The 25745-nt window shown below is 39.9% G+C and overlaps 1 protein-coding gene across 1 annotated transcript; it reads left to right on the top strand.

Moving 5' to 3' along the window:
* Positions 1–623: 623 nt before the first annotated feature.
* Positions 624–25347, top strand: apln (apelin). Its single transcript, XM_073820332.1, has 3 exons — positions 624–1002; positions 15647–15819; positions 21487–25347. Exons 1-2 carry the CDS (start codon positions 936–938, stop codon positions 15811–15813), a joined length of 234 nt encoding a protein of 77 aa, XP_073676433.1. The 5' UTR covers positions 624–935; the 3' UTR covers positions 15814–15819; positions 21487–25347.
* The last annotated feature ends 398 nt before the right edge of the window (positions 25348–25745 follow it).

The following is a 25745-nucleotide window of genomic DNA, read 5'->3' as shown; positions in this document are numbered from 1 at the left end:
CTAATAGAATAAAATTACAATAGACATCAACTTCACATCTATATAATTCATGGGAAATGTAAGACATGTTTTATCGCTTCAAGGCTTTTTCGTATCGCTCACCATTCAATGAGAAACGTAACCCTTCCTGTTTATTGGACGACAGAAATCTCATGCAGTACCCAGTGTACCTCTGCTCAGACTTTCATCAGGCCTTTTGTTCTTGCAGAGAATAGAAATCTATACACAGAGAGCAAAACAAATGACTCAGAATCAGCAAATCAAAGAACACAACAAACAAACTGATAAGTTTTTCTCTGTGCGCCACCCAGTTTATGGAAGTGACCCATGTGGGTCTGTTCAACTCGTCAACGTATGCACAAGATGTTTAAGAGAAGAAACCATCTTTCCCTCATGTGATGTTGTTTCCTGACACGCACCACCTAAACAATTCTGAGAAGGGTATCTGTTTGGCTAATATCATAGAGCTGCCTTCTTCCTCTCTCTCTCTATCTCTCTCTCTCTTAGTGGGAGGGTTAATGCTAAGAGTGGAGGGGGGAAGCCCCCTTTTCCGTGACCCCCAGAGTCAGGGATACATAAGCAACATGAGGGACTTGGGCTCCTTATCTGAGACAAACCGACTCTCTTCACACTCATTCCACCGGACTTCCAATTCACCAAAGGGAAACGCACATCACAACAGGAGAACTCCGACAGAAACCTGCCCTCAATCTCAGCGGCGCTGTCACACACTTGCACACAGACATACAAACACATTCACAGCCACACACGCACACACACACACAGAGCCACACGCGCACACTGAAGAGCAAACAGTCTCTCTCCCTTTCTCTCTCGCTCTCGCTCACCCACTCTCCTCTCCCTCCCATCCACACACGCACACCACTACAGTATATCAGCTAGCGACTGGCAGGGAAACGGAGGGGAGAGCAGAAATGAATGTGAAGATCTTGACGCTGGTGATTGTGCTGGTGGTTTCTCTGCTGTGTTCAGCCAGTGCTGGTAAGTCGGGAGCGTGACGGCTGTTGCCCGGAGCCTCCCCGTGTTTATCTTTTTCTCTCTGCTGTTAGCCTTGGGCTTGGGAACGGGAATGGGCAGCTGTAGTTGATCAGTTACCCAGCATGGTTAGCCTTCTGGGGCTGGGGAGAGGAGGGAAACGGCACCTGGCTGCGCGCTGTACTGCACTGCAGAGGTTTGGCTTGTTATTGTGCCCGTTTAATGAAGTTAATTGTGCCATTGGTGAATTACTTGCCGACTTGGGCTTGACATATGTAGGAAAATAACGGCGATGATTATGATGAGGATGATTCTTCCTGGTGTCATGTAACGCTTGGCTTTCTAGGATTATGTACTCCTGGATGTCGTAAATGTAAGGTGTACGTCTATACGGTATTGTGGTGCATGCAATGAGGTGTTAAAAACAGCAGATGGTTGTATAATTTGGATTTTTGAAGGTGTACTGTATTTGAGCCATTTCTTCTGGGCTGTGCCACATCATGGATGAGTTCTTATGCATAACCTCCAAATGATTTATTCCAAAAACAATCTGGTATTGTAGTGTTATGTAATTCGCGCTAAAACACCACAGCATTTTTCATCCTCCTCTACAATAAAAGCTTTTATGAAGGATGTCACACAAGTCTGACCGAGAGCGCGAGTCAGGTGACCGGTGGCCACCCTGCAGATGTGATGCAGGTAACAGGCTTGTGTTAAAAAACAACTGTGGCCCTTGTGCAAACGCTTGCATCTCTCTAAAGTCCGACTGCTGGGAAGCATGTGTGTTTGAAGGGTGCTGGCTAGCGGCTACTCTGAGCATCAAACGGCCCCTTACGCCCTGCATTTCCACACACGTTTGTTACGGAGACGCTGCTATTTTGGTCTCTGCACGAGTAAATGGGAAGCAATTACCTTGCATTACAGTCAGTGTCGTTTTTCACTCTCCTTGCATGTGTGTGGAGTCCTCGGGAAGGACAGGATCAGGCTCAGTAGCTACGGCTACTAACGGGTCAGACTGCTTGTTTGTCGTTATTAGTAGTATTATCTCCATCATGAGATGGGGGTGAGGGAGCCGCGGGGAGCCGGAGCTGCGCGCTGTCGCGGGAAGGTGTTGGAAGCGGCTCGGTGTGTAGGCAGCGGGTGTGAAGCCTTTCATCTTCAGACAAACGCTTTTCCAGTACACTGGGAGTTTGCTGGAAATTGCCAATCGTACGATAGGGGTTATCTGTGCACTGCTTTCTCTCAGGTTGAAAGAGGGTGGGGACGTGGAGGAGAAGTCATGGTGCAACAGGCGACTACGGCTTCGCTACCGCACACATTGAGTGTCACCCAGCAGAACGGCTGCGGCCCTGCTAATCTCGTCTGCGCATACCTCAATCTGCTCGTCTTGTAATAGGTTTCCCCTCAAGAATGGGTAAATCTTGAGCGCATTGAGCCGGTCATAATTCATCCTGAAAGCAATCTGTCTTCCACTCTCAAGTCTGGTATGTAAACACTTCATATTGTGGAAACAGTTCAGCCGCTCTGAGATGTCAGTCCGAGTCCGGTATCGACGCATCATCTTTCAAAGTCACGGAAGTCCTTTCAAAAATACAGTCTGCGGAGCAAAGGCGCACGCAGGTACATGCACAGAAGTCCTGAGAAGGTGTAATTTTAGCTACTTGGTTTGTCCTCTTCGTCCAGGTGAGGGTGTGGAGATCAGATCTCGGGCATTATCTGTTTGAAATCAGCTTTTTGGAAAAGGGCGATTTCATGCAAGCTGTCAACAATGCTATTAGTAGCGTTAGAGATCTTGCACAGGCTTGTGCATCCTGGGTCGGCGAGACCCCTGGCAAAACAAATACAGGGCTCATTAGGAAATCTTTAGCTGTACAATGTTTCTTTTACAAAGAAAATGGAGGATATTTTGTGAAATAACATCAGTGGCCCTGTGCTAACAGCATGCAGGAAGCATTAAATCATAATTCCATGCGTCCACCTAATGTGAAGAAGGTGTTTGCGGTTACACAGTTGATTATAGGGGCCGTGGAGAGTACACAAACAGCCAAACTTTTCCAGATGTCCAGTGATAACATGATAATAGTATCCGAACAGCTTGAAGGAGATGAGCGCTACAGAAAGGTCATTACAGGATTATGGAGAATCATTCAGCGGCGCTTTGAGGCATGATAGGTTTTTGGCCGAGTTCCTCTCTTTCACAAGCATGGGCTCACACACACATACAGAGGGTCAGTGACTCAGATCTATTTTATGACTAACCTGGATATCCTCTATGGTTGCACTGTAAGGACTGCAGTGTGGTTTGTCAGACTGTAACACAGAGGGATTTGCGAATGAACTATAAGGAAGAGTTCAATGTGATGTATGAATATGAAAATATGAAAATCAATATACTGTTATCATGTACTCACACTAATGTCGTTCAAAACTCACATGACTTTTTTCAGTTTCTGACTACAAATGAAAAAGTTCGATGTTCACACTGCTTTTTTAATGCTTTGAAAGTGATGATGGTATCAATCTACAAAAATTAACCATAAACTCATACGTGACTCTTGACCACAAAACCAGTCATAAATTTGAAATTTAGATTTATACATCATCTGAAAGCTGAATAAATAAGCTTTCTATTGAGGTATGGTTTGTTAGGATAGGACAATATTTGGATAATATCTGGAATCTGAGGGTGCAAAATCAAAATATTGAGAAAATCACCTTTAAAATTGTCCAAATTAAGTTATTAGCAATACATATTACTAATCAAAAATTAAGTTTTGATATATTCATGGTATAATATCTTCATGGAACATGATCTTTACTTAATATCCTAATGATTTTTGGCATAAAAGAAAAATATATAATTCTGACCCATACAATGTATTGTTGGCTATTGCTACAAATATACCCATGCTACTTACGACTGATTTTGTGGTCCAGGGGCACATATTAGTAATCAATATGACTTGTACACTGCATTTTAAGTGTTCTGAAGATATTTAGTCTTGTTTTAAGCAAAATGCACTTAATTTAGATTTTTCCCCTGGAAACAAGTAAAATGACCTGCCAGTGGGGTAAGTAAAATATTCTTAAAACAAGAGTATTTTATTAACCCCACTGGCAGATAATTTTACTTATTTTAACTGCACTTAATTTTGTTATTTTTACCCCTGGAAATGACTAAGTATCTCATGTCATTCTACTTTATTTATTTAGTAAATACATCTTAATTAAAGAATTTTTAGATATTTTGACTAAAAACAAGACAAAAAGACTAAGTAAAATAAGCCTTTTTTTCTGCAGTGTAATTCAACCACTTTTTTTATATTCCACAGTGCTTTTTATTGTTTTTTGTGCTTGACAACCCTGTAATGACAAAAGGCACTGTCACTGAAAGAGTGAAAAGAAAAGAAAAGCATGAATTCTCTTTTTGAAACTTTCATGTATCTTAAACAGTTGGAATTGCATAAGAGTGATCTATTCTCTGAACAATTATTACTTTATATAACAGTTACGCAGCATTTTTAAATACTTAATGCCCTTTCAAACAGATCAAGCAAAGTGTCATCTGCAGTCTCTGCCAACTTGTTGCACCCTTTTATAAATACTACAGAAATATCTGCCCACAGCTGTAGAAGTGGATATTTTTCCAGCTACACGGCTTGGCAGAGCAGAACCAATAAAACAGTGCCCTTTATAAAACAGAGTACATTTTCTGAGCTCTATTATAACTCATGTGTTAAAGACAAGGGGTAACCTTTGAGAAAAGCTCCCCAGTGGCAGAACGGTGGATGTCTTGACATGTGTGATTGCTATAGGCCAGCATAACACAATTCACAGCACTCTAAATAAATCAGATCACCTCCATCATCAGACTTAAACAGATGCAGAGGAGAAATCCTGAAGGGTGCTGATGGAAGTAGAAAGAAAAGAAAAGAGTGATCGTACAGCCTTCTGATGTGGTGAGGAACACAGCCGCTAAAATATTAAAAGGTCCTTAAAACTCCACAGCTGGTGGTCTTCCCGAATTCGCAGGTGGACAAATGCGGGGAATATAAAGGGCTCGGTGCCAAAACTGCTTCAAATGGATGCTTGCACACTTCTGCATCTGGCTTAGATACATGCCGCCTATACCCACAAGCAAGCTGACGAACCACTAGGCTAGGCCCCTTCCACTAAACATCAGAAAACATATCCCCTCAACACCCCCAAAATCTCCCTCTCTTTCCTCAACTTTTTAATTAAAGCCAGATACACAGAACGCCTCGCTGCATCCACAGGGACCATGTATTAACCTGATTTATGGCTCCCTTTTCAAATATTAAACGTTACATTTATTGTGGTCGCTGATCAGATATGATCAGAGTGGACATTTTTACGAACAGCGAGGCAAAATGCTGTATAAATATTTCAAGTCGGCGAATAAATGCGCTTTAATTATTTTCATGGTCAATTTGAAGAGCAAGGAATGAAAAACACAATTGCAGCACACAGGCCTGTTTTTATTCGTGTTTAATGGCAGAAAAACAGCACGCTGTTGTTTGTACTTCTATCGTGAGCTTTCCCAGATTATTTCAGGAGTATATCACATCAAACCATTTGCCTGATTTAAGGCTTCTGCTCTGGGTACTTCATTAAATCTGTTCAGAAACACAGAGCTGGGTTTTTGATTGCTCTGAGCGGTATGGATGTGAGAAACTGACTGGACTGTTTATGAGAAGTGTTCGAGAGTTTTTGGAACACTTTACTGATGCCCCCACTGGGACTACCCATAATTCCAAGCCTTGAGGTACAAGATATCCGTGTTATGCCTTCAATTTTATTGCTCTAAATATTTCACTGCCAATACAAGACCAAGCCTCAATGCGTTCTCTGATCTCTTTACTACAGGGCCATGCACATTAAAGGGTTAGTTCATCCAAAAATGAAAATTCTGTCATTAATTACTTACCCTCATGTTGTTCCAAACCCGTTAGACCTTTGTTTATCTTCGGAACACAAATTGAGATATTTTTGATGAAATACGAGAGCTTTCTGAGACTCTTTAGACAGCAACTCATCTATTACAAGTCCAAAAGGTTCAAGGCCCAGAAAGGTAGTAAGGACATTGATAAAATAGTCCATGTGACATCAGTAGTTCAACCATAATGTTATGAAGCTATGAGAATAGTTTTTGTGCACAAAGAACACAAAAATAACAACTTTATTCAACAATTTCTTCTCTTCCATATCAGTCTTTATTGCGTGTTACAGTATCATGACGTGTGTGCGTGCTTCATAAAATTAAGGTTGAACCATTGATGTCAGATGGACTATTTTAACAATGTCCTTACTACCTTTCTGGGCCTTGAATGTGCTGGTTGTGTTGCTGTCAATGCAGGATCAGAAAGCTGTCAGATTTCATCCAAAATATCTTAATTTGTCCTTTGAAGATGAACAAAGGTCTAACGGGTTTAGAATAACATGAGGGTGAGCAATTAATGACAGAATTTTCATTTTTGGGTGAACTATTCCTTTATATGTAGCACCTCTGTACATATTTTTGCTTATTCTGATAAGTATATTGAACATTTGAATGTGTGGCAACACATATCTGAAACAGTAAGGAATTTGTTTTGTACAATGTCCAAAACAAACAATTCAAAACAAAAGATATTAGGTGTCAAAGCAAATCTTAGCATGCTTTATCATTTCCTGTCTTTCAGTATAGAACAAATGAGGTGTATGCATGATAGTTGATATTACGTCTTATATTCTATACTAGAGAGAAAACATTGCGTTGAACGAGTAAGTCTTGTTTGTTCAACCAGCATGTAGAAATTGGAACCGGATTCTGTAAATACATATACAATTCAGACAGAGAGTTTACTCAAAGATTGTGAAGCTTTACATTTAATCTTATTCGGGTTAAACACTGTGGTTAATATACCAACATACATAAACATAAAAGGTAAATGAACTGTCAGTAATTAAAAACGGCCTGTAACTTGACCCACAAAGTTTCTGTGAGAACCAGGGCAAATTTGCTAAAACAAAAACACTCCATCACGCAACACAAGCAACCATTCACATCTGAGCTGTTAATCACGCACCATCAGTCAGCTCTCGTCCACATGACACATATGTATCTTTTCGTGACTGATTGTTTGGTGTGATCTCAGCTGGAAATATCCCAGCATGCACTGGTTGACACTGCTTTCAGTAACTCGGCACCGGGCCCGAAGCAGGCGAATTGAAGCTACGTCGTCACACATCCACTTTAAAGACAGTATGCATGCGGGCTCACAGCTGACAGCACAATAGTAAGGGGTGGATGTGGTTCATTACCGATTAGAGAGCCCTTGGAAAATAGACCGCCGGAGAATCCCGTCGCTAAAGAGCTAGCTTTTTTCTTGACGATTACCAACATGCTGAGCTTGAGCCCATCACTGCTGACGAGAATATTCAGGTCTCGATCGCCGCCGAGGCAAATCCTCTTTGAGACGGCATGCTGTTTTGCCCTGGAAGCCAATTCAGAAGAAATCACACTTAAGATGCTTTGCATGATCGGCTCTCTTGATTTTCATGTACTTAAAGGTCCAACCTGCAATAACCTCTACCCAGTGATTCACCCCTACTAGTCTGAAGTGCTGGTGCGAGAGCTTGAGCAAGTCTTAATCAGCCTTCTCCCCTTTTTTTTCATCTTTTCTCTTTCTCTCAACACATCATTAGCAGTCAAGGCAGCAGCCGTAGTGCTTTGAACCTGCAGCTCTCTGATCATTCGGAACCGGGCCATTTCTAACCACATTATTATAGCTTAGCACTAATTTGGGTCATGTGTAGTTTGCTTGCAAGGCTGCACACCATCTGAGAGTGTCAGAAACGATCAGAGAACGGCACGGTGACAAGAAGCTACAGCCACTTTTATCAGAGCGCCGCTCTTATTTTCAGTAACGGAGCTCAACGTGGAGGTGTGGGAAAGTCTGTGAACTTTCCATGCGATTTTGTTCCTCTGCGGAGTTGCAGAACACAATGCATGCCTTCATTTCCTCCTGCAAGCCGCGTGCTATCACAGCAGCACAATGCTGAATATCAAACAGCCCCTGTTGTGATGGAGTACAACGCAAATGACGACTGATCTGACGGACAGGGAAAGGGGTTAGGAAATCTTACAGCCGACCTCGCTCTAATAACGAACCTGTGCTGAAATTTGTAAACTGGGAAACCTGATCCATTCCAGCTAACAATGTCATTCTCTTGCTCCTCAGTGAGTGCCTTTCACAGCGGCTGCCATGGAAACATGGTTTGAGAGCACGTTAGAGATTGGTACCAGTTTATGCCAAGGCCTTGCGCTACTGGTAGGCATGCGATAAGCAGCGGCGCGACTCCAGGCTTCAAAAGGCCAGCCACCGCTCTGGGAGTCCTACTGGCTTCTTTAACTTCATTTCCATATCAGAAGTAGTATATTTAGGGACATAATAGCACACTGTTAGGAAATTTTGTGTAACAGGGTCTTATTTATGAGCTAGGCAAGTGATTCATACTGGGGTTTCATGCTAATTAACGTGTCTCATTCGAGGCATAATGCTCATGATCAAGTGTGACTAGCTAAAGGATAGTCTTAGCGGGCATCAAATTGGCATGCCTGCTTGTGTGGCGGAGAAAAAAAACAGCTAAGTGTGGAGCTCTCTCTCTCTTATTTCATTGAATGAACGTCCTCTGAGACACTGGGGATCACGCCTCTGACGTCACACACCGTCAGCTATGGTTACACCCCCATGGGACTCCACGCCTCTTCTCGCACATATGCAAGGCAAAACAAAGCACCGACAGTCACGCACATGCACATTCATTCACAAAATGCTTTTGGGAATTATTTGGCCTGAATGGAAATGATTCGCATGCAGTGTTTACTCAAACATGGCATAAATGCCACACCTTTCTATGTGCAATTTCATACCCAGATGAAAAGATTAATCATCTTTTTTGTTTTTGGCTCTGAGGTAAAAACACTCACTGATGCTTGAGAAGGAAAAACAATGCATTAAGAACCTGGGGGTGAAAACTTTTGAAGATCAGGGTAAATTTAACTTATTTTGTCTTCTGGGGAACATGTAAGTATCTTCTGCAGCTTCTGAAGCTCAGCACTAAATAAAAATTTAGGCAAAATAGGAAAAATGTACACTCCTCAATCCGTTCAAAAGTTTACACCCTGGCTCTTAATGCATCGTGTTTCCTTCTGAAGCATTAGTGAGCATTTGAAGCGTCTGTAATAGTTGCATAGTCCCTCAGCTGTCCTCAGTGTGAAAAGATGGATCTCAAAATCTTACAGTCATTGTTGGTAAAGGTTCAAAAAACACAAAAATGCTGAAAGCCAAAGAATCTATAGGATATTAAGAATCAAGTGCATCTAAACTTTTGAACAGGGTATTTTATTTTTATAAATTTAACTACTGTTTTCTCTTGTGGGTTAAATGTAAATATCTTTACATGAAATATCTTATTCAGGTCAGTACTAAAAAAAAATAACATGCATTTTGTATGATCACTCTTATTTAGCTAAAATAATTAACATTTTGCAGATTCTGCAAGGTGTATGTAAACTTTTGTCTTCAACTGTAAATAATACATTTCACTGTCTATGCAAGCATACAAAAATGCATGTGTGCCAGATTTTATATAGGAACATCAACAAAAACCAGTTCACCGCTTAGTAAGGGTAAGACACCTGTACGTGCAATCAAAATCTACTAAAGGCCTTTTAACTTTCTACATTCCAATAACAGTACAAACAGTCTCCTCTGTTCAGACATGCACAGATTCTCACGCTAAAGCCACACACAAAACTTCATTAGCTTCATACTGCCATTAAAAACAAAAGATAAGAAAATACACAAACCTTCATAACACTTTGTGTCACCTTTGACTTATGATGTGGCTGCGTTGCCAGTATCCATTATGCATGTTTGTGGAGACGCCCTTAGAAGAGCTGTTATGACTGTAGTCTCATGCTGTGGGGAGAGTGAGGCTGGATGTCAGACAAACACCTAGGAATGATCCTCTCATCATGCCCGCTGCTGCATCGGTGCCTCCACAATAAATAGATGGGGTGCGTCAAGGAGAATATTCTGTAAACAATGACATATAAATCAATATTCCTGTATAATGTTGCACAAACAAACTAACCAAGCGAGACAGTTTTGATTCGCATAAACGAAGCAATTATATTACGCATTGATTGGTCGTTGCATTCGGATGATTTAAGATGGGTGGTGGTGGAGGTGCTAGAAGGGCAAATGTATAAGCAGAGATAATGCATGTAGTACAACCAGCCATAAATAAGGGTTGCCCTCTCCTCACCTGGTTCTGCTTTGCGTGTAAGTAGATCTAATCTCTCACTTCCTGGAGTAGTGAGTAAAAGATTAGATCCATCTGGTGCCCCAAGCTTAAAGGTCTTCCGACTAGCCTAAACTTTGTATCTATTGGAAGTCATGGTTCTTTATTTGTCGTGTTGTGTGTTTGTACAGGGAGTGTATTGTAAATTTAGGCCAGTTCAAGACATTCGGTAAACCATTCATCAGATTGTGCGCGGCCCTTTATAAATGTTGCCTACCCTGGGCCTCTCTCTCCCTGTCAGAAAAGTGCCGGGTGATAGATAACTCTCTCGGCTAAGAGGCAGCCCTGGGATTTACAGGGACACACTATCAGACACAATGTGTCCAGCGGAGGCGAGGCACGGTGAGCCAGTCGTGTTAAAAAGTCAACATAATGGATGGCACCTAAGGAGTGTGGTACTAGAGGATGAGATGGCAACGATCTAGCTATTTATCATTAGCCTGGAGGAACGTTGAACAAACTGGACACCTCCTGTCACCTCCTTGTGGTCAGCATTTCAGTGTTGCCAGAATTCACACTTTATTATATTTTAATTGACCAAAAGACTACCAAAGTCAGCTTAAAATGACAGTTCACCATAAAATGACAAAACAAAAATTGCACAATTCTATGTTATGATCTCAAAGCACTTTTCCATAGTGAATAATCTGTAAACTAATACATGTTGATGTTCGCATCACTTAACAAGATCCAGATGTATGCTTTTCTGGTGCAGTAAACTTGCTCAATAGCACACCTGGTGAAAGTGAGTCCTGTGAAACAAAAGAGCTCAAAGACTTGCGGTTGTTACGACTACTGGTTCGGCTTAGGGTCAGGTTTGGCGTAGACGGTACTTAAACAGATTATTGAGCTTTTAAGCGTTACTAGCCAGACATTTCATTTCCAAACTGCCGTGATACATACAACAACCCATGGCCAACAGCCATATTCATGGTCATCTGTTTCAGAGGAAATTGAGCAGTTTTAGCACCACTCACTTGAACATTTCACTTTGTATTTGAAAGTGTGAAACGTGCAAGAAGCAGCATGATAATATTTTGCAGAATGCTGCCTATGACTTCTCTGTGGAACAGAAAATACATTTTGAATAACTGCTTTTTATCTATGCAATGAAAGTCGAAACAACACTGGACCCGTCTTTCATTGTATGGACAAATAAAAAAAAACACCTGTCACCTGTGTTTCACATAAAAAAGAAAGGGTGAGGGTGAGTAGGTGACAGAATTTTCATTGCTCTATGAACTATCCCTTTAAGGGCTTGAAGTCTTCAAATAAGGCTGTTGCTATCGTGAGAAACATCTATTGGAATATTACTTCCTGACTTGCTTGTCATTAGGTGGTGAACCTGGAAGAAATTATGTCGGTGAGAAGGAGGCCCACTATCAGCACCATCAGATCTAATGCAATAAGGAGGCTAGAGTGTTTTCATCCCTGAGTGGGTCTGGTAAACAAGCAGCAAGTTTGGGGAAGATCCCATCAGCATATGCCATCTATTATAGTATATCCACGGTTATTGCTCTTGTCACTTTGTATGTGCCACAGTGTGGAAGGAATAACAAGGAGCTACGCAGATTGAGAAGAAGCCAAGAGTCGTAAAACAGACAATGGAGTGATTCGGAGTGCTTAAAATAGACCGCGCTCTTCATCAGTCCAACGCATGTCTTGAGTTAATTCATAAACGCTGTTATTATCACTACCAGAGATTATTTTTAGCAGCGTTCTTCTTGTTTGCAGCCTAGGATGACAGTTTTCAGAGAGATTTGCTCCCCTCAAAGCTAAGCGGGCAGAAAATGCTGCCTGTCAGATGGTGATGGCAGGAAACATCTAAATTGTGTCATTATGGAGAGGTTTATGACAGACGCTGATACAAAAGCTGCAGTGATGTGCTGTGTTCAGCTCAGCCAGGTGTAATTACAGCCTCTCCTGCCTGCCTGGCCAAAAACATTGTCTTTTTGCCCCCTCAGAGAGATTTCAAGACTATTCCTCACGCTAGGTGAACAATATGTTGGGTTGAGTGATTATGGCAGTGAAAAAGCAAAATTGGCTAAGACTTTTGGCCTGCTTCTCAAAGCTGATCCTGAGTGTTTTGAAGAACCAATTGGGTGGGGAAAATTTCGGATCACATGGAGCCTTTTTACATGTTAAACCATTCAGATTATAAAAAAAGACTTGAATGCAGACAGAATGTGTAAACTTCATTCATTTCTGGAGAAATAACAGGAGGATAATGCTCGGATTAGTAGGCCTGGTGGAAAGATGGGTTTTAGCGTGGTTTCCTTTGCTGAAAATATGCAATGAAGTCTTTCTGTCGGGCAAATGAATTAGTCCACTGTTCTGCGAATTAGTCTGCTGTGAACATGTAACGTGTCAGCTAAAGGCGATTAGTTTGTAAATGTAATTTGAGCTGTCAGGAATTTTAAAATATAGTTTGAGGATATTTAACTCATAAGCAGACTTGCAGGCAACGTGTTTAGCCTCACGTCATCCAGCCACTTAATGTCTGTATGATTTCAAGGCTGTATGATTAGTAACTCAAATCATGTGGCGTTGGCTGCTTGTTGCTCTCTGTGAATTAAAAACAGATTGTCATGAAGAGAAAACAAGAAAATTGCACTTATTTGTACAAATCAGAAATCTAGAAAGTTTAATATCGAAGTTTTGTTTAATTCACAATAATTGCTTATGATATTTTCAAAAAAGCTGCTCCCTGTAGTCTTCTTAATATAGGTTGTCTGTCACTCCCCAGGGAGATGTTAGGAATGTCTTGACCCAATGAGAGTAATCTCATTCAAGTTCTTGCTGGGAAAAGGTTAATGGGATTCTCTGTTTACTCTGTAGGATAGGCATTTGTTGAGCTCTCACTGAAAGATTCCTTTTTTAAGACATTTCTGGCGGCCTTTTTTGCATGCGTTGGACTTAAAGACAAACAGACAAATGCATGAAAGGAAGACGAATTTAGAAGAACCATGTAAATAATCTTCATGCGCTTCAGCGGAAAGAGGATAACATGGTATGTGTATAGTATGGAATGAAGTATTGAAGAGCAGTGGCCTGAAACGGAAAACATAAGTGATGATTGACCAAGCACGTTTACCCATTCATCCCATTCCATAATGTAAGAAAAGATGGGTCTCATTGATTCTAGCTTCTGTCATTAGGACGACTGGGAACTTTCCGATGGAAAGACATCCAATCCCTACGATGCACTCAAACAAAACACCCTTAGAAAGCCAATTCAGGACTTGAATGGGAGATCAGTGACATCAGATAGTGCTGCGCAGATCAAGGTCTCCCCAAAACCTCCCAGAATGTTTGCTCTCTCCGGAGGACTTTGTTTGATTTTTCTAAAGAGGTGAGAGGTTAGGGACGCGCTGATGTGGATCAAGCTGTGGATATGAGACGGGCTTAAAGGATCTACTCACACTTATTGGGAGATGACTGGAAACATCTGAGCACACTCACAATCAAGCAGTGTAGTGCACACAGACGCACAGACAAAATATGCACCCAGGACAAGTGTCTCCCCAGTGTTCTTGAGACAGACACGTCTCACATGATTTGTTTGTAAACAGTGTGCATGACTGTGCTGAGGGACTTTCTTTGAATTTTTAGTAGTTGCTGCTGCAATAAATAATTTTAATGATGTTTCGTAAAGGTGAAATGTGTATTTGTTTAGCTAAAATACTTGACCTGTTTCAACATATTTAATATAAATTATCTTAATAAAATGTGATGTGTAATTTTTTGTTAAAATACTTTGTCCTATATCAACTTTAATGCTCTGTGCACACCAAAAGCGAATTTAATTATTTGCACAAGTAGATTACATACAAAGTCAATACAAAGATGTGAATAGATGCAAATTAGTGCCTGGCGATGTGAATGGCAATGGCGAATGAAAGCCAAGAGCTTACTGACACATCCAGTTTGACATGCACCCCAAACACGAAGAGAATATAACTCATATTCTCATATAACTCAAATAACTCACTGTAGTATACTCGCAGAATGTTTTGTCACTTGCGCAAAAAATGCAAAAACAAGAAAAAACATTTTCTGATATAACCGGATGTGTCAAACCGCATGCGTCAATATGATTGGCTTTCCAAGATTTCCCTCTCGAGTTGAAATGTTTTAATTTGCACAGAAGATGCGATCAAGGTGAATATCGTGCTTTCGTGGCAATCGCGCCACCCAACTTGTTTTGTCATTCGCATCACCTGACACAAATTTGCGTCATTCGGATCACCTGACATGATTTTACATATATTTACGTAGCCCGACATGAATTTGCGTCTATTTGTGTCACCCGACATGACTTTACATCTATTCACGTCGCCCGACACAAATTCGCATGACAATATTTGCATTGCCCAATGCGAATTCAACTCTATTTATGTCGCAGACACGAATTTGCATCTATTTGCATCGCACCATGCGAACTTGCGTCTATTTGCGTCGTCTGACACGAATTTGGGTCTATTTGCGTTGCCTGACACAGTTTCGTATCTATTTACATCACCGGCACAAATTTGCATCTATTTGTGTCGCCTAATGCGAATATGCGTCTATTTGCGTCACCTGAAACAAATTCGCGTCTATTTGCGTCACCTGACACGATATATATATTTATGTCGCGACACGAATTGTGTCTTTTTGCACCACCTGACGATTTTGCATCTATTCATGTAAACCGTCAGAAATTAGCATCTTTTGTGCTGCCCAATGCGAATTTGCGTCGCCTGACAGGATTTGGCATCTATTTGTGTCACCTGAAACAAATTCACATCTGTTCGTGTCGCCCAATGCGAATTTGCATCTATTCATGTCGGCAACACAAAATTTCCACCTATTTGCGTTGCCCAATGCGATTGCACATCTATTCACATTGCCTGGCACAAATTTTCATCTATTTGCGTCACCCAATGCAAAGTTACGTCTATTCACATTGCCCGACACAAATTCGCATCTATTTGCTTCGTCCAATGCGAATTTGCATCTATTTGCGTCGCCTAACATGATTTCACATCTGTTTGTGAAATCATAACTGCGATGCAAATATTCTCTTTGCTTCTGGTGTGCACACACCATAAGACGCTGACTTAGCCAATGATGTGATTTAGGGCGGGGCTAACTCTGTCCCCAACCAATTGTGGAAAAATATTGTTTGGAGACAGTATTTTTGTTTGAAACATTGTTTTTTTTTTGCAGTTAAAATTAAAGTGAGTTATTTTATGTTGGGTTTTATAATTCACATACCCTTTTTTTATGTCCACAGGTCCAATGGCCTCCACTGAGCATAGCAAAGAGCTAGAGGAGGTGGGCAGCATGAGGACTCCTTTGCGGCAGAATCCCGCTCGAGCCGGCCGGAGCCAAAGACCTTCTGGCTGGAGGAGGAGACGCCCTCGACCCCGCCTCTCCCATAAGGGGCCCATGCCATTTTAGAGCAAGGTCAGTGTGACATTAGCAATGCAATACCCTGAAAGCAACAAAAGAATATGAGTAACTAACATGAGGGGAAAAAAAAACAATAATCTAATTAGATTTTCATTTATAAATGGACCAGTTCTGGACAGGCCTTGAGGGAAGCAGCACCTGTCTCAATTTCTAAAGTTTCGTTGAGTGCATGCTGAGAAAGGCTGGGAATGCTGAGGAACTGTGATTGACAGAAAACCGCTCGCTCATTCACTTCTTTCATGAATTATAGATTACTACTGGCACAGAAAAAAAATGCATGTCTTTATGAGATTACCAGACTTTAGACTCCTGGCTTCTGTGGTCCTGATCTACAAAACTCATACAGTGCAGAATATAATACATTGTCAATGTTGTATTATATCCGAGTCAACATGATTCCTTTATCCCAATATGCCAATTAAATTCCCTGTCCAAAGATAATACTCCTGAACCGCTTCAGCTTGTTTTTCGCATTAAAAGGATATTTAACTTAACGTCTAGATAAACAATTCCTCAGGCAAGCACTTTAATCTTTTTGTCTAATAAAAGTGTTTTCTCTCCCTACAAACACTGTTTTCATGGAAATTTCAGTGATGCAGCACCAGAGCCTTTTTTTTAATATGGACTCTATTAAGGAAACATTCAACTTACGTCAATAAATAAAAGACAACTGTATCTGACAGATCTTATCAGCACATTTACATTTTATTACTTGCAGTCTTCGCACTGAAATGCTGACACACAGTTTTTCCAGACACTAAGTGGGAAGAATGGATGAAAAAAAATCTGTGGATGGCAGAGAAATAGCCAAGGACTCATTCACAGCTTTTTTCGCTTTACAAAAAGTCTGCAGAGTACTGTAAGATGACTGTACAGGGTACAATGTCACTACAGGAGTCCACATCACAAGTCTGCAGAGTCTCACCATATATTAACCTCATATAAGACCAGAATCTATGGAGAAGGACAAGTCAGCTGTTTATGGCATAGTTAATCATGAGCGAAGAGGGCAATAAAAAGTGAGAAATCCCAAACCCTCAAATCCACCACAGTTTTACAGTCTATAACGAATTACAATTTTCTCCTCTTGGCAAACAGTTCCTTTTCATATGCTTCATCAGTCCAAAGGAAAACACTATCTTAACATCCATAGAGGTGGACAGAGGAGCAAGGCCTATGCATGTACTCCCATCCCAACTAATAAAACGCACAGATCCTTTGAGTGAATTGGGCAGTCAATGCTTGTTTTGATCCCCAGCATACTGGCAGCACAATGAGGGGAGCTGCAGGAAGTTGTGTAGCTCCATTAAAAGGAACGGCTCAGTGACTCACAATGTAGAATCCACAAACAGCACTTCAACCCCAAACAAGACGAAGATTTCTCTTTCATTCGGCTCCTTCTTCAGCTCCCTTCATGCCGTACGAGGGTTCAAAGTTCACGTCTTTTAGCACATTCACCAACATTCCTCTGGGCCCGGTCTGTTGAACCAGTCCATTTGAGGCGACTAATGTGCCAATCAAGCCTGTGGTACCAAACCCCGAAATTCTTCTCCTAATCCACTCACAGTTCATTATTCCCACAATGTGATACCTTTACATTTATATTCATTTCCCTGACAGACACTTTATCGCTAAAGAGAACATGTTACACACATTGTGATAATTACTGTATGACACAGTACAGTAAATCAGTCCTTGGCCCAGATGGGACTCCCACTAAAGTGCTTAACCTGCATCTGGCTTGTGTACAACATCTCACATTTTGTGCAGTGTGAGAAACGCAGCCTCACACTTCATCATCTATAGCTAAAACGGGGCACAGACTGACCGGGGCAATTAACTCTCCTCAAGGGCTGATAACAGACAGAAAACCACCGAACAAGGCCACAGCGGAGGCACTTGAAAGGCTTTCTCACTTTTTTCATTATGCTGCACCACCTTGCCTGCAAATGAGAAGGATGCCTTCGTTAAAAGCTTGACTGACTGCATCCTTCCACACAAGAGTACAAAGAAAATCATTGCTTACGCAGAATCGATAACTTATGAATTAACACTAAGGGGATAACTTGGAATTAGAATGAATTGTATGATTAAGTGTCGATAAAAACATCATAGAAAAAAAGGTATCTTGTCAATTTCCTTAAAGGAATAAATAAGAGTTTAAAGTTATGTTTAATCAACAGCATTTATGGATTTTTTTTCACCACAATTGTTTATTTTTTAATTATTATTTTGAATGGGGAAAGAGTAAATATTAAGGGGGCCAATTTTTTAAGAATTTAAAAACAAAACTGCCATGGTAACATACTGTATTAATTTTTCTGTTAAAACTTAATAAAGGCAATAACGTTGTTCTTGTCATTTTTACGATCATTTTAGAATTCAAGGTATGGAAGACAACTAAAAAAAAGGGAATTGTGACTTTTTTTCACAATTCTGACTTTATTTCCCTCCAAATTGCATGATATAAACTCACAATTGCGAGTAATAAAGTCATAATTGATAGATATAAATTCGCAATTCTGAGAAATAAAGTCAAAATTCAGAATTGTGAGATATAAACTCTTATATGAACTTTTCCCCCTCAGAACTGGACTTTTGTAACTCAAAATTCTCTCACAACTCAGACTGTATTTCTTGCAAATTGTGATTTTATGTTCTGCTATTATGACATAATAAATCACAATTGAGAGTTTATATTGAGCAATTCTGAGGAAAAAAAGTCAGAAATGTGAAATGTGATATAAACTCACGATTGCAAGACAAAAGTCAGAATTGAGAGTTATCTTGCAATTCAGACTTTATTTCTGGCAATTGCGAGTTTATGTTCCGCTATACTGACTTTTTACCTCGCAAATGAGAGTTTATACCGAGCAATTCTGAGAAAAGAAACTTGCAATTACCTTTTTTGTATTTTTCATTCAGTGGCGGAAACAGGCTTCCATACTAGGCACTATGTTGTCCCGGCAATAAACTGTTGTTAGGTTGTAAAAACAAATTATAATATAACACAAATATAAAATATACACACTAAAATCTTGTTAACACACATACTGTTTACGTCTTCTGATTATACTATAAAATACAAAACATTTCACACTAAAATCTTGTTAATACATACTGTTTCATACTTGTTTACATCCTTTGGTTATACTATTAAAATACATGAGTATATTAACATTTGCAGATTGGCCCTATTTACTTCAGTTGTAAATTCATCACCGTAATGTTTAGAGTTTTTTAAACAAAAGAAGGAAAAAACATTTTTGTGGTAAATGAACATTATGCCACAAGTGCTGTTGATTGAGCTTAACTGTATATGAAACACTAACTAAACAACAAGGCTTCCTCATTGCGAATTCTCTAAGAAGTAAACTGAAAAGGAGGTTAAAAGCTCAGCTGAAGATTATGAGAACTGAAGGTTGCGGTAATGGAACACAAGCAACACAAGAATCAACAACCCGTTACAAGATCCAGATGCCACAACATATAAGCGGAACAGCACATGTTGAGGGACCTCCTCTTCAAAGACTTCCTAACACAAAGGCACTGCACTGCAGAGAGCTAGAAATTGGAAATCTGCCTCATTCAGTACCAAGGGGGACACTGGATGATTAGAAAGCAACTGCCTGACACAAAGTTCCTCTTTTGAAGTGCCCACAGCTCGCTGTTGTGGGTATATTCCGACAATTGACATGATGTCATAAAGCACAAACAAACAAACATGTGATGACTTACAAACAAAACATAGTTTAGATAAGAATCTCTGGTGCTGCACTGTACATGACTCAAACATACCACTATGCAGGTGTAAGAAAAAAGTAAAAAGACAGTTCTTATCGTTCAATGGGCGCTGTTGTACTGGAAGAATGAAGCTCATTGACATCTAAAGCTATCGGAAAACATTGTGAATTCATGAAACAAAGAGTAAAAGATGACCTCATTGGTTTACATAGATTACTTGCTCAAAGTGAAGAGTAGGAACAGAATTCTAGAGTTACAGTACGCTCTAAATGCATATTGCTTATAGTTTACAAAAGCTGAATCCTAATTATTACAGAAAGGGATAGTTCAGCCAAAAATGAAAATTCAATAATTTACTCACCTCTCATATTGTTCCAAATCTGTATGACTTTTTTTGTTCTGTGGAAAATGAAAATACATTTTTAAAGAACGCTGGTAACCAGACAATGCCAGTTCCTATTGATATCCATTATATGGACAATTCTATCATTTACTCACCCTCAATCACCCTAATGTTGTTCTAAAACTGTAACTTTTTTGTTCTGTGAAAAAAGGTATTTTAAAGAACCTTGGTAACCAAACAATGCCAGTTCCTATTGATATATATTAAATGGACAAAAAACACATTGGAAGTCAATGGGAACCAAAACCTTTAAAGGGATAGTTCACCCAAAAATTTAAATTCTGTCATTAATTACTTGCCCTCATGTTGTTCCAAAGCTGTATGCATTTTTTTCTTCTGTGGAAGGCAAAAAAATATATTCTTAAGAATTCTGAGTCAAAATTTGCTTCATAAAATTACGGTTGAACCACTGATGTCACATGGAGTGTTTTATAGATGTCCTTACTACCTTTCTGGGCCTTGAACATGTTAGTTAGGTCAGTCTATGCAGGGTGATCCGGAGATGAACAAAGGTCATTTCACTTGTCTTGTCTGCAATCTTGGATTTACAGTCAAACCAAAAATTATTCAGACACCAGATATAATTTTTTTATATTCTTTTTACTAGTGGGTGCAGGACACTATAGTTCATTTATCTAAGTAAGGTTAGCAAAATAATGTAAACTGTGACATATTATACCCGAAAATTCTTCATACAGGGGACTACCAGTAAAATTGATAAAAAATCTGGGACCAAACTTTGACCTGACCATGTTGTTACATACCTTTCCATCAAAGTTATCTGACATTATCAAGATAAATTTGTTCTGATACAGTTTAACGCTTGAGTTCTTGTCATATTTTATTGCCATTTTCAAAACTATAGAAAAAACTGTGATAATGTGAGAAATTTTGAAGGTGTCTGAATACATTTTGGTTTGACTATAATTCATTTGTGATTATCAAGATGAATTTGTTCTGACACAGTTTAACTCTTGAGTTCTTGTCATATTTTATTACCATTTTATAAACTATAGCGAATAAACTTTGAGAAATGTTAAAGGTGTCTGAATAAATTTTGGTTTGACTGTATTACTTTTCACATTTTTTCAACTTATCCCAATGGAATATACAACTGCCTTCACCAATTTTGCAAGCAATTTTGTAGTTCACCTAAAACAAAAATTCTCTCATGTCGTTCCAAGCATGCACTCAATATTTTCATCTGTGGAACACAAAATAAGATATTTTAAAATACAGTACATCTCTGTTGTTGTTTTCTCTCCAAAAACACTTAAAGTTAATGGGGTCCAATGTTGTTGTTGTCGTTTTAATCTGAATTCATAATTATGATCCATAATGCAAGCTTAAAAATCTACTCTGATGTTTTTGAGCAACCTTTAAGTTTGATGACTTGCTCTTTTTTTAGCTGTTATGTTTAGAACCCACTACCTGTGCCAATTAGTACAAGTACAGAAAAACCCTGACATTTCCTGAATTGTACCTTATTCATGTCTCTTTTCTTTTGTCCACAGGCACAGCTTAGAGTGCCCTCCCCCTTGGTTCTGATTTCTATGCTCTTCCTTTGCCTTGGGGGGCCTTGCAACAAGGGGCCTTTGCTAGCCCAGCCTGAAGAGTGATGTCCATAGCACCTGCTGGTTCTTCAAGCAACTCTTCTTCTGTCCACAAAAAAACCAGGACAAGCCACTCACCCTCAGCTCTACGAAGAATTGTGGGCCGGGAACGGGGGTGGGGGGTATTGAGCCCGAGCTATCAGATTCTGTCTCTCTCTGTCTGTCTCTCTCTCCTCCTGTGGTTTTCCTCATTTGCTTTCTAGAGCCCTTTCATGGCCACACTTTGCATGATGTGTGAGCAGTGGGGAGCCTGGTCCAAACAGTTATAGTCCGAAAGCGTCAGTTTCTTCTCCGAGGTGTGCTAGTCCCATTCTCTCCAATGTGAAGGTGACCACAGCGCTTTGTCCCATTGCTACGTGTTGGCAACTCTTGGCTTATAAATGGCGTTGATGAGGGAAGGAAGTGGCAGGGAAACTAAATGCTCAGGCCCATTATGGCTAGAATTTTTTTTTTTTTACATCTCACACAATTTTACCAACAAAGATTGGACAGTTAGCTTAATAATAGCATCACTGAGTGCATTTACATGGCAAACTGCTCACAAAATGTAATTATCAATGGTTTATTCTAAAAGCTCTAAGTCTTGATGCCAAAATGTCAACTGAATAAGAGTCCAGAATGCTGATTGTGATGTAAATGCAATCAAAGCTATCGGCTTCAGTTCTAATTACTGATTACACAATTACCTCTAAAAATGTTGAATGAATATATAATTCATCGCCACATCTATTTAAAACAGTTTGATTACATCTCACAGTGCTGTCCAATGGTCATTACACACCAACCCACAAATGAGCCTAAGAGTTGTCAGCCATCCGAAGCTAAAGGATAAAGCCACATGTCTCATTATCAAAATCACACTCCACTTCCATGAGCGTGAGATCATCGGTCCTGAGCCCTCTTCTCCTCCCCCATGACACACGCTGCTTTACAGCAGAGATACATGACTGTTAACTGGCCAGGGTGATCTGCTTCACACGGCAGACCATCTCTCCTTTTAATGAAGTGCCAAATAGCAAATCTACTCCACAGTGCTGCCAGGAGAAGAAAAGTAAACATGTTACCTCTTATCTTGGGGGACGCATAACATCTAACCACATGTACGCATTTTGCCATTTGTTCGAACATCCAACGTAAAGGCAATGGTAGCATGGTTTGAAGACATTAGACCAAAAAAAAAAAAAACGAAAGAAAGAAATTTCCTTACAGATCTGATGATATTTCCCCTTGACAGAACTCTATGCCTTTATTTGACGTCATACTGGAAATGATTTCTCATTCTTTTGTTGATATTTTTGTTATATTTCAGTTCATTTCTCAGGGTGCTGTGACAGAAGCCTGTATGGTCTATATTACATGCATTTATTTAAGAACACACATTATTTGTATTCACACCATTTATCTTCATGCTTATGTATCCACCACTTTTTTTTAGCTACGTTTTTACAAGCCATTGTTGTTTTCTCCCCATTGGGAGCAGTTGCCTTTTGAGTTTGGGCCTCTTTGGCACAGGTGGCCACAGCCTGGTTATTAAACCCCATTGCTAATCGGTTTTAGATTGGAATCACTAAAATTCAGAGCTCACAAGACAAGCTGGCATAGAATGACCACACCACCTTAGCGTTCGACCGATTTATGATGTAATAATCTATAAAACCGAGCAACCCTTAGCCTAGGCGTCATCAAACTCTAATATTACGAGGCCGAGATGAGAGGCTTTTATGAGACTGTTAGCTACACTCATAACTCCGACGCTTAATTAGACAATGCACCGAGTTATTGCAAATTAGCATTTGAGTCCCTCCCCCATTTCCTGCTCGGCGTTTCTCCGTGGTTATGAAAAATCCACAAACGGCGCCTTGCGGCAAAGTCAGCTCTTCGTAAGAGAGTGCCTAAAAACCTACATCGGTAAAACACCCAGCCAAGCTCACCTCGATTAAAAATGTATCGAATCTTAGGGCACTGTGAATACTAATAATTCCAGTCACGCCATGATTATTTTATACCCTCTCAGACAGAGATGTGGATTTCATTAACGCTTTCTCAGAACGATAGTGCTCCCGAGAGCTCTGCTTCATGGATCAGTAGGTCAGAAGGTTTGAGGGCAGCATCTGAAGAGTCTGTTCGAGGTGCAGAGTAACGCCTGTATCCATTCTGTTGTTCATGAATGTATCTTCTGAGCTGAGGGCCGTCGAGCAGTGTTTCAGTTCAGTTCAAGCCTTGAATCTTGAAAAACTAGCCCGTCACTGCTACATACGACAACCGACCCCAATCCCCCCCTTCCCACCGATGGTGATGGTTATCTGTTTCATCAAACATCCAAAGACAAATATGACAAAATCCAAAGCTTGCTATAGCAGAGACCCCTATCAATCACTTGGCTTTCCTCCAACACCTCTCTGTATGGACATGCAAGGCTGCACTTTTGCAATTCCATTATGCTGCTGGAAAAGAAAATCCTGAAAACAAGTCTTTTGGCATGTAATGGTTTTCCAGTGTCTTGTGACAATTAAATTGACTGATTCTTGTCTAGCTGGTTGTCCAAAGCCTACTTTTCGATAGAGTGTGGAAAGCTGTATTTTATTTTTGTGTGTATGGTCGTATAAAAGAGTAGAAAAACTAGTCTGCTGCACAATATGTCGTGGACACAAAAGAGCTTTCTCACCCTCCTCTGCCGTCAAAACTGGGTCCGTCGTCCCCGTCAGCACATCAGGTTAATGGAGCTTGCGGCGTTAAAAGAACAAGCATGTCCAGACTCAAAACTGAAATGGCAAACACAGACGTTATACTTACAGAGCACAAATCATTTTCTACAAACGTTTTTCTCTCACATGAGAAACTCATTCCTATTCTATCACGTGTTTCTGCCCATCATAAGTCCTATGCACTTGTACGCACGTTCCACTTAATCATTCAGAGGTCTTTAGTTTAATTTCAGACCTTTGCATGGGAGAAAAAAAAAATAAGATTCCAGAAGCTGTTTATATGTTAAAAACAGAGTTGTGAAGATTGAAAAGAGGTCTGAAGTGTTCCCTAAGAGTATAAAAGCAACGGATACAATTTGCCCTTCATTAGGGGACACTTCTGCTTTCATATTTGACACAGAAAGAGAAAACGCCCATTTGGCCGCTTGTTTTCCATTAGCTCGTCACGGTGCATGTAAAATGTGGCGACCAGATCGAGTAACTGAAATCCAATCCCAACAGTTCACAAATGCCCACCAACTGGTTGGGACGCTAAGAATGATCTGATTATTCTGTTGCTTCGAACAAGACTTCACACTCATAAAGAGCTCTATCCAAAACATGCATCCATACGCACGGCCTGTTTGTTCAGCACACCCCATCCATTTTGATTCTGGAAATCTGTAGTCAGGCCTGGCATTTCAACAGTATTAGTGGGCCACGTGAAAAACAGCATAACGGCAAGGTATTATTCCTCCTCTTTATTCTTGTTGGAGGTGTGTGCTCATCAAACTCACCTGGCCAAATGTACAGTCCCTGTCTCTGTTTTGATGTTGAACTGGGCAAAAACAAATGAATAAATAAATGAATTAAACAAGTGTATCAGAAATGGTTGAAATACTGTGTACATATTTGAATTTTTGGTTTCTAATTTATAAAAGATAAGCTTTAGCTCTTGGAGTACTTATTTTATTTTTTTTCCTTTCATGCGTAGCTTTGTGTTTTTATTTTCTATTTCTGTAAAGTGTGTAAATATATCTTTATGATAATAAGTAATATTAAAAAATCTTATTTTAAGAAACAAGTGTGAGTTTGTCCTTTTTATTAAAAAAATGCTACAAAAATGGTTTGTCATGCATAATAATAATCTTACATTTGTGACCCTGGACCACAAAACCAGTCATAAGTAGCATGGGTATATTTGTAGTAATAGCCAAAAATACATTGTATGGGTCTACATTTGTCTTTGTCATTTTTCTTTTATGCCAAAAATCATTAGGATATTAAAGATCATGTTCCATAAAGATATTTTGTAAACTCTCTACCACAAATATATCAAAACGTAATTTTGGATTAATAATATGCATTGAATTTCATTTGAACAATTTTAAAGGCAATTTTCTCAGTATTTTGATTTTGTATAGATGTATACATCTCAATTTAAAAAAAAATGACCCTTATGACTGGTTTTGTGAT

The sequence above is a fragment of the Garra rufa genome, chromosome 16 (assembly GCF_049309525.1).
Source record: "Garra rufa chromosome 16, GarRuf1.0, whole genome shotgun sequence".
NCBI lineage: Eukaryota > Metazoa > Chordata > Actinopteri > Cypriniformes > Cyprinidae > Garra > Garra rufa.
The sequence above is the reverse complement of the archived record's forward strand: the minus strand, read 5'-3'. Positions and strand labels throughout refer to the sequence as shown.